The sequence below is a fragment of the Phascolarctos cinereus genome, unplaced genomic scaffold (assembly GCF_003287225.1).
Source record: "Phascolarctos cinereus isolate Bilbo 61053 unplaced genomic scaffold, phaCin_HiC Scaffold_5;HRSCAF=322, whole genome shotgun sequence".
NCBI classification, from domain to species: Eukaryota; Metazoa; Chordata; class Mammalia; order Diprotodontia; family Phascolarctidae; genus Phascolarctos; species Phascolarctos cinereus.
This window is the reverse complement of record NW_027555958.1, coordinates 332,249,606-332,266,019: the sequence shown is the minus strand read 5'-3', so window position 1 is coordinate 332,266,019 and position 16,414 is coordinate 332,249,606. Positions and strand designations below refer to the sequence as shown.

General features: G+C 35.8%; 1 protein-coding gene across 1 annotated transcript in view; it reads left to right on the top strand.

The window, feature by feature from the left end:
* The window catches only part of RAB4A (RAB4A, member RAS oncogene family), a 57,825-nt gene extending 41,649 nt beyond the window's left edge, over positions 1-16,176 (top strand). The window contains exons 6-8 of the mRNA XM_021000446.2: positions 2,353-2,448; positions 4,859-5,000; positions 5,868-16,176. Coding sequence (XP_020856105.1) covers positions 2,353-2,448; positions 4,859-4,974 — 212 coding nt within the window. The 3' untranslated portion in view covers positions 4,975-5,000; positions 5,868-16,176. The remainder of the gene's footprint in view (positions 1-2,352; positions 2,449-4,858; positions 5,001-5,867) is intronic.
* The last annotated feature ends 238 nt before the right edge of the window (positions 16,177-16,414 follow it).

Below are 16,414 nucleotides of genomic sequence, written 5' to 3'. Positions count from 1 at the left end.
TGAACTATTTTTATTACAATATTTTGAAATTGTGATAGGTTTTTGCTATATTATTGAATATGTAAGAAGAGGAGACAAAGTTCCTGACCTCAGTGCTTTATTGCATAGCATTAGAACAAAAGAGAAGGAAACTCATTAACAACAGCTAGGCGGGTGGTAAAGGAGAAATGCTCAACCAGCCTAACTGTTTTGTTGTTTATGAACAGATCTGATAAATTATTTGATATAAGAAAGAAAGGTAACAGTGGCATAGAATGAATGATAGATAGCTTGTGCTTGGATGTTCTGAGTTGCAGTGGGTCTAAAACTGATTGGCATCTCATTAAGTCTGATATCCATTTATATGGTAAGCCCCTAAGAGGGAGATGTAACCAGGCTGCCTAAGGAGGAATGAACTGGCCCAAGTCCAAAGTGGAGCAAGTCACAGCTTCCTTCCCAGTTGCTAGTAGAGTTGGGCCTCTGTGTGGCCTCTGCATTTTCAGCCTGGGAGAGATAGGGAGCCCTGGTCTCAAAAACAAACAAAAATCATAAACACTGGGAACAGAAATGGAAAAGTAAGCCAGTCCCTGCTCTCAAGGAGCTCACATTCTAACAGGGAAAGACAACACATATAGGGAGTATCAGCTATAAATCAGATGAAAAGGCCCCCGTGGTGTTTAAGGTGCAGCAGCAAAGCAAGTGGTAATGCATCTTCTTTAATGTTATTTTCAGTGATAAACCATACCCCTTCCTGATGCTGAACCATTTGACAGGACAGTGGCTTTCTTTTCCATGTCTTTAGTATCTGGCTGCTTAGGAGACATGAACTGAAACCCAGAATGAAGTAGCTGCTCAGTAAACATCTCCACAAAGGTTAATTCCCTGGATGGCATTTGCAGGGCATGGGCTAGAAATGCACCCAGTGGTCTGGGGACACAGCTGTTTCCAAGGTTCTTAGACTTATCTGCTGGTCATCAACAATTGGTCAACAGTTGGTATTGGTAGTAGCAAGAATGATCATGAGTCCAGTCTCAGTGATGACCTGTTCTTCCCAGGTTTCTTGCGCTCCGGGTCCTGGGCTTTCTCCATTGGGACTTAAAGGGAGATGGTAGTCAAGGTGGTGATTATATATATATAAAACCTTCCCTGACAAGGTTAAGAAAAGAATATGCAGAAAGAAGATGAGAAGAATCAGATATCCAACCTAGCCCTCTTCTTAGATTTTAGATCCTATGCACTAATTTATGACAAGGATATGCTGCAGGACCTCAACGTACTCATTTCCAGGTCATACCAGCAACCCCTCCTTACTCTTCTTGCTGCACATCTCATCCTGGGCTCCTTTAATATTTGAGCTGTGAAACATTCTATATCAGCTGAAGCAAACATTGAAACCAATGATGAATGATGGGTAAAGAAGGAAAAAAACCTCACCTGTACCCAGCCCTTGGCCATATGGTTCAGGGTTAGGACTAGATTATGTAGCCTGGCAACAGGATCTTCACCACATAGTATAGGGATATATGAAGCAAGTTAATGATGGTGATGATGATGATGATGATGATGATGATGATAAATAATAAACTAAAAATAAGTGAAAAGTAAAGCGATATATGGGAAATGGTAGGTTTGTTTGCTTGATTTCTTTTCTAATTGAAGTCATAGGGTGATAGCTTTAGAACCGGAAGAGACCTTAGGGATTGTTTAACCCAGCCCCATTCTGCAGAGAAAACTGAGGCCCAGATTCGTTAACTTGGCCTAAGATCACACCAGGTAGTATAATGGCAGATTAGGAATTTGAACTAGGTCCTTTGACTCCAAATCCGGTGTTTCCAAATCCACCACACCAGATATGTTCACCTTTTCACAATCCACTAACTACAAACAGAATAAATGGGAATGCCTTTGAAACAACCTTTAATGGTGAAATAATGTATCTATGAAAAGTATCACTTTAAAAATAAAAACTGTTAGTATCTAACTCTGCTTTCAGCATTGTCTTATACAAGACCTAAAGGAAAAATAAGTTTACAATACACAAGTGAAATTATTTGGTAATTTTGACCATGTTGTTACTTAGTAACTTCAGGTGGGCCAGACTGTGAAACTAGTATTACTTGTTAGACGATTTTGTCAACAAATTCTTATGTGCTAACCTAAAGTGATAGTGATTTTTATGTTCACAATAAAATAGCAAAGAAATGTAAATTTCAGCGAAATATTTTTATGCTTGGACAATCTGAGTGTTAGGCCAGAAATTACCTTTCTGTTGTTCTTTTTAAGAGAATATCATGTACAGATTTGATTGTGGCTCAGCAACTGTCATTATTCTAATTTGGGGTTTGTATTTTGTTTCTGTTACATCAAATATAGAGCTTATGTTTTTGGAAACAAGCGCGCTAACAGGGGAGAATGTGGAAGAAGCCTTTGTTCAGTGTGCAAGAAAAATACTCAATAAAATTGAATCAGGTAAAAAAAATTCTGTTAGTAAAATGTTTGATAAATTTGGCTCTGTAACTCTCCTTACAAAGTTATTTATCGTGTATATATGTGTTATATGTATTTATATATATCATACATATATATTATATGACAAGTATTGCTTATCAGTATTTTTAGGAGAAATTTAGGCAAACCATACTTGCCTAGGGTGTCAAACAAAAATTGCCATTACTTGATTAAATGGGTACGGTTTTGATCCCCATAACTTTTCTGTTCTTATAGTAGATGCTTGAGCCTTCAGTTATGGTAAAGAGAGAATAATTCCCCTCAACTGTGGAGATTAGTAATGCTATTAGCAAAAGAATAGCGTTATGCTACCCACCTCCAGACAGGTGATGAATCCAGGGTGCAGAATGAAATATGTTTTGGACATGGCTGATAAGGAAATCTGTTTGTTTGACTGTGTAGCCCTCTTATAAGGGTTTTATTTTTCTTTCTTTCTTTTTTCAATAGGGCATAGGGAGGTAGAAAATAAAATTTTGTTCACTGGAAAAATATTTATTTAACTTTAAGATTAAAAAATAAAGTGATGGTACTGTAGGTCATGAAAATTTTGGGGTTTCTTTTTTGTTTGTTTTTTTTACTTCAATTAGAGCTTTTCCTGGACTCATTGGATAGAAGAAGAAAATAACTTTCTGTATTCTTCTCTCATCAGGACTGATTCTATTAAAACTAGTTGTCATATATAGCAATTTTATGGCAGGAAACAATGTCAGGAAACCCTTTTGTTTAATAGTCAAGAAGTTGCATATTCTACTGTATTGTTGGAACAGTTTCTAACTGAAGGCCATTCTACATGTATGTGTGAGTGTGTGTGTATGGGTGTGTATAGATACAGATAGATATCGATATATCACATCAGGTCCAGTTTCTGACCTGTAAGCCTACACTACCTGTGTTGTAAATTAACTTATTGATCACTATTTGTTGCTTCAGTCAAATCAAATTAAAAATAATTCAAATTTAGCCTACTGAATCTATATTCATTTTCCATAAAATCATGATTCTCTTTTAAACTAGCACTTTTGAATAGATTTCCTATCCAGCTTTTGTAATTAAAACTACACATATATATGTATGTATGTATGTATGTATATATATATTATGTATGTTTATATATGCATTCAGCTTTTGTAACTAAATCTTAAAACCAGAAATTTATAGAGTTAATGGTATTAGTGTATACATTATTTTAAATCTTAGTTTAATGCTAAATGACTTTGAACATATAACATGAAATTTTATGTAGGATATTTTATTGCTTTACTAGTCTATCCTTAGATGATATGTTTGTTATCTCATAAGACATCTCTGAAAATTAATTCCTTCTGGGATATTAAACAGAATTTTGATATCACTTCTGTATGTAAATGTAAAGATAAAATCTAGGGTTCCTAAGTATTATTGATAAGATGTTAAGTGGATAAGTCATTACAGAAACATAATCTACCATTACCATATTTCTTTTATTTCAGAGACCTTGCTCCATCAATCATTCTTTCTCCTCCTCTTCCCTTCTCTATTTCCTCTCAATCTATCTCTGTCTCTCCCTGCTTCCTTCCCCCTTCTCTTTGACCCCTGTCTAATCAATTGCCATGGAATCTTACTGGTTCTACTTCAATGATACGTCTTGTATCTGGCACTAATTTCCACTCCCATTGTCAATACCATAACTATTTCAAGATGAAATTACTTTTCTCCTAGGCTTTTGCAATTGTTTGTTAACTGGTCTCTTTGCCTCCAATCCTTCCCTTTCTAGTCCATCCTTGTTATAGTTGCTAAAGTAATCTTTCTAATATACAGGTCTCATCATTTCAACTTCCTCAAAAATCTTCAATGGCTCTCCATTAGCTAGGAAATAAAATAGAGCCTCCTTAAACTGGCATTCAAGGCTCTCCACAATTTGCCTCCAATTTTCTTCTCCTTTCAAAGTAGCACTCTAGCAAAATTTGGAGCACTTGTCATTCTTTGATATCATCCCACCCTCTCCCACTACCATATATTTCCAGATATTGCTTCCCCTGCTTGGAATGAACTCCCCTCACATCTGTGCCTGTTGAAATCCTTTTATTCTTTCACAGCCTAGCTCAAATAGCACCTTTTCTATAAAGTCTTTCCTAAATTATTCTCTCTCCTCCCCCCCAACTAGAAATGATCCTTTCCTCCTAGATTCTTTTATGCCATTATGTTTCATTCCACTCCTATGCATTTAGTCATATTCTGATTTGTATAATAATTATTTGTGTACACATTTCCTCTCAACTCTTCATAGTTTATAAAGTATATGAGGGACTGTGTTGCTTTGTATCTTCACTATTAAGATATAGATAGATTAAGTTTTAAAGTATTTTTCAAACAAATATTGGTTGATCCCCAGGTGAACTGGATCCAGAAAGAATGGGCTCAGGTATTCAATATGGAGATGCTGCCTTAAGACAGCTTAGATCACCACGTCGCGCACAAGCCCAAAGTGCTCAAGAGTGTGGCTGTTAAAATTTTGGACACTATAAAAACCTAAGGTAGGTTTTGGCAAGAAGATAGCTTTGCTCCTCTTTTGATGTTTAACTTTAATCTGTTTGCAAGCTACATAGCTTTTTACATAGTTTGCTGCTTATGAGTATGTTGTGACTTTTACAGATTGCTAGGTTGTAAAAAAAGAAGGGGTCATGTGGTAGAGAGCTTGGTGTCAGAAGCCCTAAGGGAATCCCACCTCTGCCACTTACTACCTTCAGCAAATTATTTCAACTGCACCTCACCTTCCTCAGCTTTTGAATGAAGGGATCAAACTAAGTGATCTCTAAGATCCCTTCCAGCTCTGTACCTGTGATACTGTGATCCCATTCTGGTAGAAATGTGTTGTAAATGTGTGGGAAATTTATCTGCCTGTTTATTTCTGTTTCCCTAAGTGAAAAAAGGGGGGGGGGAATCTTCCTTGATGCTTTGTCGTGAAAACATGCCATTAACATTTTATGTTTTTAAAATAAGCATCCTTAAATATTCTCCACTTACTTAATATACAAAAGCTTTGTTGTTTTTGTGATTTTCATTAAACAGTGAATCTTTATGTTTTAATTCCAAGTCATAGATTCTTCTGAAAAAATCTATTAAAGCCAATTGGTAGTATCACCATCATTGGTAAAACACAAATTTACTTTATATTTCATGGGCTAATGAAAATCTGATGAGATCAAATCTCTTTAGGAAAAAGAAATCTCATTTATGTAGTTTTAAATGGAAATCATATTTTTTTTAATCAAAAGCTTTCCCTTTTTTCTTTCCTGTTGGCCACAAACTGTTTCTTTCAGTTCTTACTACGAGTCACATGCTAACCAAAATCTGTTTTAAAATGCATAGTCACGATTTGTTTTGTTCTTAATGTTTTCTAGCTCTATATACAAATGATATTTGGGAAGCAACTGATGAAGCTTCAAGGTTCTGCCGTTTTTATCACAATCTTTCTACTCTGTGTCTGAAGTAAACCATTGCTGGGGGAAAAATAAAAGTACTTCAAGGTGTTATGCAAGATAGTCAATATGGCACAGCAGATTATATAATAAATCTAATTCAATGGACAGTACAATTAGATGTATACATAGATGTAAAAATTTTCTGTTCCACATTTTCCCTTTCACTTTTCATTTAAACATTGCTGTATCCTGCCTGTATATACTGTAGTGCAGTAAGTTTCCAAAGCATGGTATATGATGTATGATATAATAGAATGTTGCACTAAATGCAGTTTAATATTTTTTTTAATCATACAAACTAAAATTTGTTAATTGTGAGGAGCGCTTTTTATCATCATGTTTGTGTTGTATTGCACATTTGGTTATATTTATGACCTGAAATACAAAGCCACTGGCATTGTTGGTCAGTGCATTTCCTATTTAATTTTTTTTTTTTGCCACATGCTACACAATGTTTACGTGATTTACACTTGAAATACAATGAGGTCATTACTTTAAAGTTCACTAATATAAAAAAATAAAATTGGAAAATGATTTTTCCATTGAAAATGCACCTGTACAGGTTTCTGTTGGTTTTTGAGGTATTTTCCACGCTTAGCCAAACATACTAAAAACATATATTATACTCCTTTGAAAAATTTCATTTGACCTTGGATCTTCAAAACTCTTCATTTATAAACATAAACAACAGAGTCTTTTTTTTTTTCATCTAGCTTAATGACTAGAATCTGGATCATTTGGGGGTTGGTTTGTTTGTTTAATCAACATCATAGCATCAATGTCCCTACTCTGTTATGTTATTATTTCATGACCATTCTTTAGAAAACTATTACATTGAGCTAATTTTAAGAAATTTTTAGATAGTTTCCCCAGATATCTAAGCTTCCATTCTTATATTTTTTTCTGTCATGGCATGCATTTAAAATCATAGTAATGATGTATGATGAGTTATCTGTGTATCTCAGGTATGAGTCAAAACTACACGATACAAACATACATGAGTTCAAGCTAAGATGCCTTATTGCAATTCTCGCTTTTCGGTGGTTTTTAATTCACGTAACATTATCAACATGTAAATTATATTTTCAATTTTAAAAAAAGAATTGTTCTAACATTTTAATATATCACTACTTTAAAGGAATCTCTCTATGCATATATGCTTATGTGGGTATATAGTCAATGGAATGTTTATACTTAAATGCAATTTTAAGTCTGGTACTAAAAGTACAAAAAACATTCTTCAGCTTACATATTTCTTGTTCTTTCCTTCTCTGGTGACTTTTCCTTGTTGTAAGTGATTGATAGCAGCCACTCAGTTCATCTCACTTGATCTTTTATTAAAAGCCATTCACTGTTCTGATTTACTAATGAGCTGAGATTGAGGATGCAGCTAACAAATGAATGATGGTTTTGGTGAAGGAATCAGTATGTATTTGTTTTAGGCATTTTCACTTTGCTTTTAGTGCCTTCAGTATCTTATTTTGAAAAATGTTGAATGAGATTCTCAATTTAATATTTTTCTTGGCAATTTAAGTTAAGGAAATACATTTCACTCAAAATATTCTTTTCCTTTGACCCCTCACTTTTGAACGATCTGTCAACTTGGATTCACTAATTTTTAGGTAGCTTTTTTGCATGGAATTATAAATGTTTTTAACAAGATCTTATGTCAGCGTGAAAAAAAGAGCTTTTAATTTTGATTAAACTTAAAACTTTGGGGTGGAAAGTAGATTGACTGTATTGCTAAACCACGGCTACTGTGTGCCTCTTTGCAATGATAAAAGCTTCTGGCAAACTAAGCCAGTAAGGACTCTTGCTACTGGGAAGCAGGAATAGGAGAGCGAAATTGTTCAGAGTTACTTATTCCAGTAACTAAGTACTGGTTATGGGACTATCAAGAAGCATTTGCTTTTTCAGCCCCTCGATTATTTGAATGGTAGCAGAGCTGAAATTTTAGAATACGTGCTAGAAAAAAATCCTGAGGTCTGTTTGGAATTAGAATTGTGGATTAATTTTTAAAATTTACTTCTTCATTGGTAAGACAAAAGAATCTTCAGAGAAGTGTGTAGTTGTCATTATATTTAGACTCTTTTAGAAATCTAGTTAAGGAAACCAATATTTTTATACAGGGGTATTCCAGCAAAATTAGAAACTCTGATGATTTATTTCATACTGCAATAAACTGCATCTATTTTCTGTCTAGTTCAAAAGATTCATATGAATGCTGGACTCATTATGTACCAACAAGTATCTTTTTGCTAATGTAACTATTCTCATACACACAGCTGTATGGCCTCCTTTGTTACTCTGTAACTTTTGCATTGGATTAACATCCTGCAAAGGAATTCATGCAAACGGTGGTCCTGCCACAGTTACATTGAGGGGGATGTGGCTGAATTTCTGAGCTCTCAACATCCTCCCTCTAAGACTTATTGATACTGTTTATTGATATAAAGTAACCTAGGTAGGAGTCTTTTCTAATGCAATCATTACAAATCTAAGAACTAAAATACTTCCTCCTCCCTTATTTCACTATTATAAAAGACTGATATTTCAGTCTTAGAACTGAAAAAATAAATCTTTTTAAGAAGTAGAGCATTTGTATTGGTGGCCCAGTAATTAAATAGTATGGCATTTTCATGGAAACCTACGTGGTTCAGGTGTTTTGTATTTAAGGCATTTACATTCTTAGTGAATGCCATTTTTGCCTAAAGAGACTTTCTCCCAACCCCTGTATTATAAGTAGTATACTTAATTGTTAGAATGTTCTCATGTGTCTCCTGTCTGTTGTAATTACTGAATCATATTTTTTATTTATAAAGAATTTTGTAATGGTAGGCATGTAGCTTGAACATGTGCTTATTTAGCCAACTTAAGGCAAGAGTTTAGTCATATCATAAACTTATTAGATTCACAAAAAGATTTGTTCAGATTCTAGGATTGCCACTGTATGTGTACACAGTTTGTTTTTCAGGCTTTCAAGGCACAAAAACATTCCTCTTTCTTTTATTTTGATCTACACTAAAACATTTGTGGAGGACACGCCATGTTTATTTCAGTCCTAGAAAGCTTTATGAATTTTGAATAGTACTGGAACAGCCATATACTTTGTTCTTCTGAGCACTGGACCCACTACAGGAAAAATGCTAAAAGAACAGCTTACTCCTTTTAAGAGTCATCTTAAGTTTATCCTCAGAGTTTAAAAAAAAAGTCTTCTGAAGACTAAGGTAGACGCAAAGGCAGCACGAAAAAGCCACATTTCACCAAAATAACAGTCTCCTTTTGTTAACTTCAACTTATCTTCCTTCCACAAGTTGTTTAAGGTACTGAGATATAAGCCTTAAAATAAGCCTGGTATGTTCAATTGGGAGGAGAAAGAGAGGGCAAATGAAGTTGTTAATCCAATCAGTTAAATGATCCAAATATTCAGAGAAGTTAGATCCATAAAAGTTTGATTCTTCACTTCACAGCTTCCATACCTTCATTTAAAGAGAACTGACAAAAATAAAAAATTTAAATCTGCTTATGGCACTAAATAAACCATTTTTAAAATACATTTTACTGATATCTTTTGCTTTATGTTACCTAATTTCCCTAATATATCCCTCCCTTTTCCTAGATAACCTCTGCCCGAGTACTTCCATTAATGGGGAATTGACTACCTCACACAGAGGACACCCCTTTTTAAAGCATTTCTGTTTACTATAAGACTAGGGCCTTAACATTTGGAATGGGGTTCATATAAAATATGAAATGAGATTCTTGGGAAGATAGCCTTAATTACACATTTGTACATTTTGAATTTATTTTTAATTTTAATGGACCAGATCTATGATGTTGTTAGGAAGCTCTAGGTGGGGAACTTGACCACCCCTGACCAGGCTTGAGTGGCTTGCCCACGGTCACATAGCCAGTGTGCCAGAGGCAGGGCTTGAATCCAAGACCAGCTCCCTGTCTACACCCAGCGCTGCTTCTCTGCTACACATCTGTTGTGACTTAATTGAATATATGAACTTTCCTGATAGTTTATGGCACTTTTTGAATGACATTAATCCAGATCTCAGTGTAGGAGATGTTTTATACCCTCTATTAGAAATGACAGGCTTCTACATTGAGACAAAGGCCAAAAATGTCACTGACACCATAGGACTTAGAGGTGGAAGTGACCTTAGAAGGAATGGAGTGCAACCTCCAATTGTTAAAGATAAGGGAACTGAAGCACATAGAGGTTAATTGACTTACCTAGGGCCAAATGGTTATGTGTCTATGGTAAGATTGGAAGCCAGGCCTTCCTGGCTCCAGACCACCTTAAAGATCATCTAGTTCAGGGATGTCAAACTCAAATAGAAACAGATCCCTGATGACCCTCATATTGACTTAGGAAACCACACAACATCTATGGTTCTGTGGAATTTCCGTTTATTTTGTTAAATATTTCCCAATTTTTCATAGCCAGCCACATGTTTGACACCTCTTATCTCCTCCAACCTTTTCATTTTATAGATGAGGAAACTGCGAGCCAGACAAGTGAAATGACTTACCCAAAGTCACAGAGTTCATCCCTCTCCTCACCTGGGCTAGATCCAGGTGTAACAACTCACTCTCCAGGACTCTGAAACATATACCATACTGCCTGTATCATGTCAAACAAAGTGGTATTGCCTCTATAGTGAGAGTAAAATGACAACTTCCTAACCCCATATTTTGATGAAATCATTACACTAAGTAATTTTGTAAAATATAATCGTGTTGATCACACATTTTTAATTGTTCTTTTCATATTTGACCTATATGTAGTCATAATTGTTCTTGTACCTTTAAAGCAACCTTGATTTGGGAATCTTCATAGTTGTAATAAATAGAAACTTTTTTTTCAACAAGTTTCTGACCCAATATGAAAGTATAAACTTCATTCTTCTTTCCAAGTCACTGTTACTTTGTTTTTTTCTTGTAAAGCAATTCTCCATTATTCTTTTAAAATGGGAGTTTATGGATGAAAAAACTGAAGTTAATCTTTTAGGTTTTGAATAAACCAAATCACCAAAAACCTAAGAGGTTTTTAAATTATCTCCTAGTTTCAAAATTATCTCTAATTGAGATTCCTAAGCCACCTTAGGATAGCTGCTTTAAAAACAAACAACTTGTTTGATTGCTCTTAAAAGAATTTTAAGAGTGGCTTATTAACCAACCTTGAATATCAGAATTGATTTATAAGACATTTGTCAAAAATATATGGATGGATGTATACATACATATACATATACATCCATTCATATACATATGTTTGTATATAGTCCTTGAATTTTAAAGCTGCCCAGTGCTGAAGTTGTCTAAGAGACAGATTTTTTTTTTGGTAAAGGTATTTGCTTATGACAATGTTGTGGGCCATTTTTCCAGTTAATAGATATAGACTTTTATCTCTCTATACAAACTCAGTCCTGTTCTAGCCAGCTGCGTTTAATGTGTTAACTTTGGCAACAGCACTCTTGTATGATGTCTTGCCAATAAAGTTATTGCAGTGGACTGGCCCCTGCCTGTACTATTCTGCCACCTCTAGCTTAAGGAGAAGAAAAAAAATATATGGTAAGAGTTGTCACTTTGCTGCCTAACCTTTGAGTAGGAGGAAAATTTGCATTATGGTAAACTTTTAAAAAGCCTTTCCAACATCTCAGAAGGCTTTTTTTCTTCCCCCATCAAATTGTATTCATAGAATTATAAATCTAGAATTGGAAGGGTCCTCAGAGGCCTGGCCCACTCATTTTACAGATGAGGAAACTGAGGCCCAGGAAGGTTAAGTGATTTTCCCAAGTACACAGTAAGCATCAGAGATGGGATTTGAAGTCAGGTCCTCTGATTGCAACCCCCCTGTTCTTTCTGCTATACCATAGCTACTAACCATGTTAATTTTTAAAGTTTAAATGTATCATTTATTTATTTAGCAGCTTAGATTTCATTTTTAGAAGTGCCAGAGAACAGTTAGTGGTAGAGAAAAGGGCAGGCCTATGTTGCTGAGGTCCATTGCTGCTAGTCAATGCTGAAAGCTATAGAACCATTTATTTTGCTCTTTTAAGAAAAGATCTGGAGGCTTAACTAGAGAACCCCAAGGGAGCATGGAAGGGGAGCCAGGGGCATCAAAGGAAGGAATATCCAGCCTCCCTCCCAACTGGGGCAGTAACTGATCTTTTCAAAACTAAGGCAGTCTATAAACCCTCTCCCCACCCCACCTCCCAACACACACACAGACTCACACTGGGCCTAGTGTGGATCCCTCTAAAGCGGGATAAGGGAGTAATATAATCAGAGATGTCACCAGGGAGTCTGGGTCACAAGTCACAATGGCTTTGGAGCAATGAAAGAGGAGGAAGGAGTCCAATTAGTTTCTACAGATGCTGCTCTCAGGCTTTGGCCCAACCAATTGCACCAAGCCAGAAGTCCCCAAACTTTCTTGTTTCATTGTACTCTTAGAGTCTCAATAATTTTTTCAGAACACTCTTAGACCAAAAAAAGACCTAACAGTTCTGTTTATTAGATATTTAGGGCCAAACAATACCTATTTAAGTACTAACAACTTAGTAGCTGTTTGGAAAAAATAATAGATATAAAATTTCATTCTTAACAACAATTACTGAGGGGATGTGTGTATCTATTGGGCACTACACAGCTTCTCAAACCCTAGAGTCAGGACGCCATCATCCTCCTTTTCTGTTCCACATTGATTTTCACATGGTACTTGCTTTTTATCACAGTAACCCCATTTAGCAAAGCTGCAGCTTCACAAATGAAAAAGTTCAAGAAGTTAATAGCCTAGAGAAAAGTGCAAGAAAACAAAAACATATCAAACATTTGAGAATGTAGAATGTAGCATGATCTGATTTTGAAGCTATGAACTACCTAGCACTGGTAATTCATATTCCGCTGCCAAGAATAATGTGGGAACTGAAGCACTAAACTCTTGCGAGGAGACCTGGGTCTGCCATTACTCCATGTTTCAGGGCAGTTTAGGTATTCTGTAGAGAGGGACATAGGTGAAGCTGGAAGGTGCTAAATTAGTCAGGAAACAGGAAGTTCCAGAATGGAAGTTTCCAAACTTAAATGATCCAAATCTAGGGGGTTTCAGGAAAGGATCAGGTCAGAAGAGAGGGATTCACTTAGCCTCTCAGCTTCAGTTTCCTCATCTGTAAAAGGGATAATAATACCACCTATGTCACAGGGTTATTGTGAAGACCAAATTAAATAACATGTAAAGGTTCTCTGCAAACTTTAAAGCACTACATAAATGTTAATTACTATTATCATCATGATCATCGTTACTATTACTGTTGACAAAATAGGAGGAAGAAAAGTGTCTAAGCTGCTTGTTGGAAGAGGAAGACTAAGCCTGACACACCTAAGTTTTTCAAGAATATGAAATCAACCTTATAGATTAATGCATCAGGCTTTTGATATATTCATTTGAATTTTAGAGACCATGATAGGACCTGCAATAAACTGTGTAACTAGGCCTTTTTTGTAGTAGTACATTTCTACATTTATCATGTAGGAGGAAAGTATGCTTTGTTATTTGACCCAACTAAAAGAAGCATGTTTTATGTAGAGCAATGTGGCACAGAACCTTTTTTACCCTTCAGTTCTCATGGCCTTAGATTATTAGTTCTAAAGAGCAAGAACTAAACATCTAATTTATGTATGATGTACTTTTCATGATTTACTGCATAAATGTACATGTAAAGCTATTATTGCCCTTTGTGTTCAGAAAGGCAATCTCAGATTTGCAGTCACTCAGCTAGAAAAAAAGTTAACCCTTCTTTGCCAAATGCTATTGTATATGTTAAAGTAAATATAGTAAAATAACCATTCGTTGCCAAATTGCAATTTTATGTATTATAGAAAATATGCTGATTATGCAACATTGTAATGGAAGTGAATTCTGTAAAATGAATTATTTCAAAAGAGGTAATATCAAAGGGAGAAAGGTGATTTATTGGGTACTCAAGCAAAATTCATTTGTGAAAACATAATCCCATTTCAGTAGCAGGGGGACTATTTCTGGAAAGAAGTGGTCAGGGAATAAGGAGGTTCTGATGGCAAGTGAATAGTTTATCTGACCTCACCTCCTCTTACAACAGTTTAGAACACTCTGTCATAGGTACTTCATTTGTCCACTCTTTTATCTATTTGAAGATCCCAAATAGCATACATATATTAACAGAGAGGCAGTATATTGGATTGAAAGATGGCCTCCAAATTGGAGAGTTTGAAGCTTTACTTCTGAAATATATTGGTTCATGTGACCCTAGGCAAATCCCTTTAGCCCTTCAGTGTCCTGGGTAATTCTTCAAGACTGCTAGTAACAGTCATTGGGTTCTGATCAGCATATGAAATCCAGTCCATTCCATTTATTCATATCAATAGTCAACAGTACTAGCTACTCTGATTCTTGAGTCATAAGATTAGTAGATTTAAGAGTTGAAAGGGATCACATGGTCCAACCCCTACTCTTGGAGTAAGAAGCCAAGACCCAGAGAAGATGCAACTGGAGCCTACCCATAAGAGGATAGATTGAAGGAACTAGAAGTATTTAGCCAGGTTCCAGGTGAGGTGTGGTACATCCCTACACCCTCCCCACCTCTTTCCCTTGTCCCCTGCCAGCTTCTGCAGGTTTCCTCTCCTGATCTAGGCCAGGGTGATCCTCTCCTCTGCTCTTCTAGCACATGACCTCCCAGCAGCGTTCAGGTCTTTTTGGAAATGGTGTGTTCTAATGATATCCCCTACTGGGGTGGTGAAGGAGGTATTTTTTTCTTGACAATTCATTTCCCAATAGATTCAAACTACCTCAAGTTGCATTTGCATCAATAATTTATAATCCAATATTAACAGTAATGATAGCATTTGTCTAGATATTCTATAGCACTCATTTTCTTTCAAAAAGATCTTGTCCACTGAGTTCAAATCCAGCCCTGGACACTTGACACTTACTAGCTGTGTGACCCTGGGCAAGTCATTTAATCCCAACTGCCTCACCAAAAAGCAGAAAAAAAAAATCTTGTCCATCTGTTCTCTACTGTGTGATTCCAATCTTGATCTTTTAGTGCCTAAGATTTCAGGGATCCACACAATAGGGAAAAAAAGTACAACAGAATAGCTCAGGAATGGACTTAGAAGTATGCAATACCATTTAAAGAAATTTTGCGACAACATGTACAAATAAAGATAGGGGAAATCCTCTGGAAGGGAAAGTACTTTTGATTTCCATTTGACTTATTTCTAAGCCTATACCTTATTTTCCATTGTGCATATTTTTACTTTGTCAGCTGTTAAAATCTTGCTTTCTGTACATATGGAACAACAAAACAGATACACTGAACTTCCAGTGCCAACAGAACTCCCAGCAAAATGGAGGGGGGTGGGGTTAGGGTGGGAGGGAGAAAGGCCAATTCTTCTGTCATAACCTAGTTGTAAGAATAAAAGCTTCCCTTAATGACATTGCATAACAGTGCAAGGCCAGGGTGGGTGTTGTATGGTTTGTGGTGAGACAGGAGAGGGGAGGCAGTTACACTAACCTATGGAAAAAATTTTTTAAGTTGAATCATTTCAAACTCAAAATAATTATGAAAGCAAGATGAAAAATGTCAAACTTCTGCATTCATTTTATTCAAAAAGGTCTACTTAGATAATTGTTTAAACCAATAAGATTGGACTGTATCCTCATATTTAAAATCTACAATGTTGTGGGGTAGCTAGGTGGCACAGTGGATAGAGCATTGGGCCTGGAGGCCCATGGAAGAACACATGAGTTCTAACCTGGCCTTAGACACTTACTGGGTGTGTGACCCTGGGCAAGTCACTTAACCCTGTTTGCTTCAGTTTCATCATCTGTAAAATAAGCTAGAGACAGGAAATGGCAAACCCATTATCTTTGCCAAGAAAACTCACAAAGAGTCAGTGGTAGGAGGGATTTCCAGATTTTCTAAATCAATACCACCCCCGATACTTTTTGATTTGCATATGGTTTCTCAATACATAGCAAATAGCTCTTAATACTTCTTATTTTTTTTAACTTCTTTGGTATATCTGAATATGAGCAAAAATTCATTTGACAGAAATCCTTGAGTACCTTTAAAGACCCAACTGCTCCTCTAGAATTTGTTCAAGAATTGCTAATCTCGGAATAAGTTGAGCCTATTCTAAGTAATGATCAATTAAAAAATAAAAATGGTTTTAACATCTATTATTTGTGAATAGTATTTTAGTCCTTCACTTAATTAATTTTTAAGTAATCCTGCAAACATGGGGAGAAATAGTCATCAATTTTAGGCAGTGGTGCCTCATCCTCAAGTTTGAGTGTCCTTTAGGATAGTCAATACAAACATCATGGCTGCTGTGAAGATGCTAGAGCAGGATTCTAAAACAGTAATTGGAAGTTTTCTACTGTTAAAAGTTTCCTAAAAATCAAGTATCTATTTATA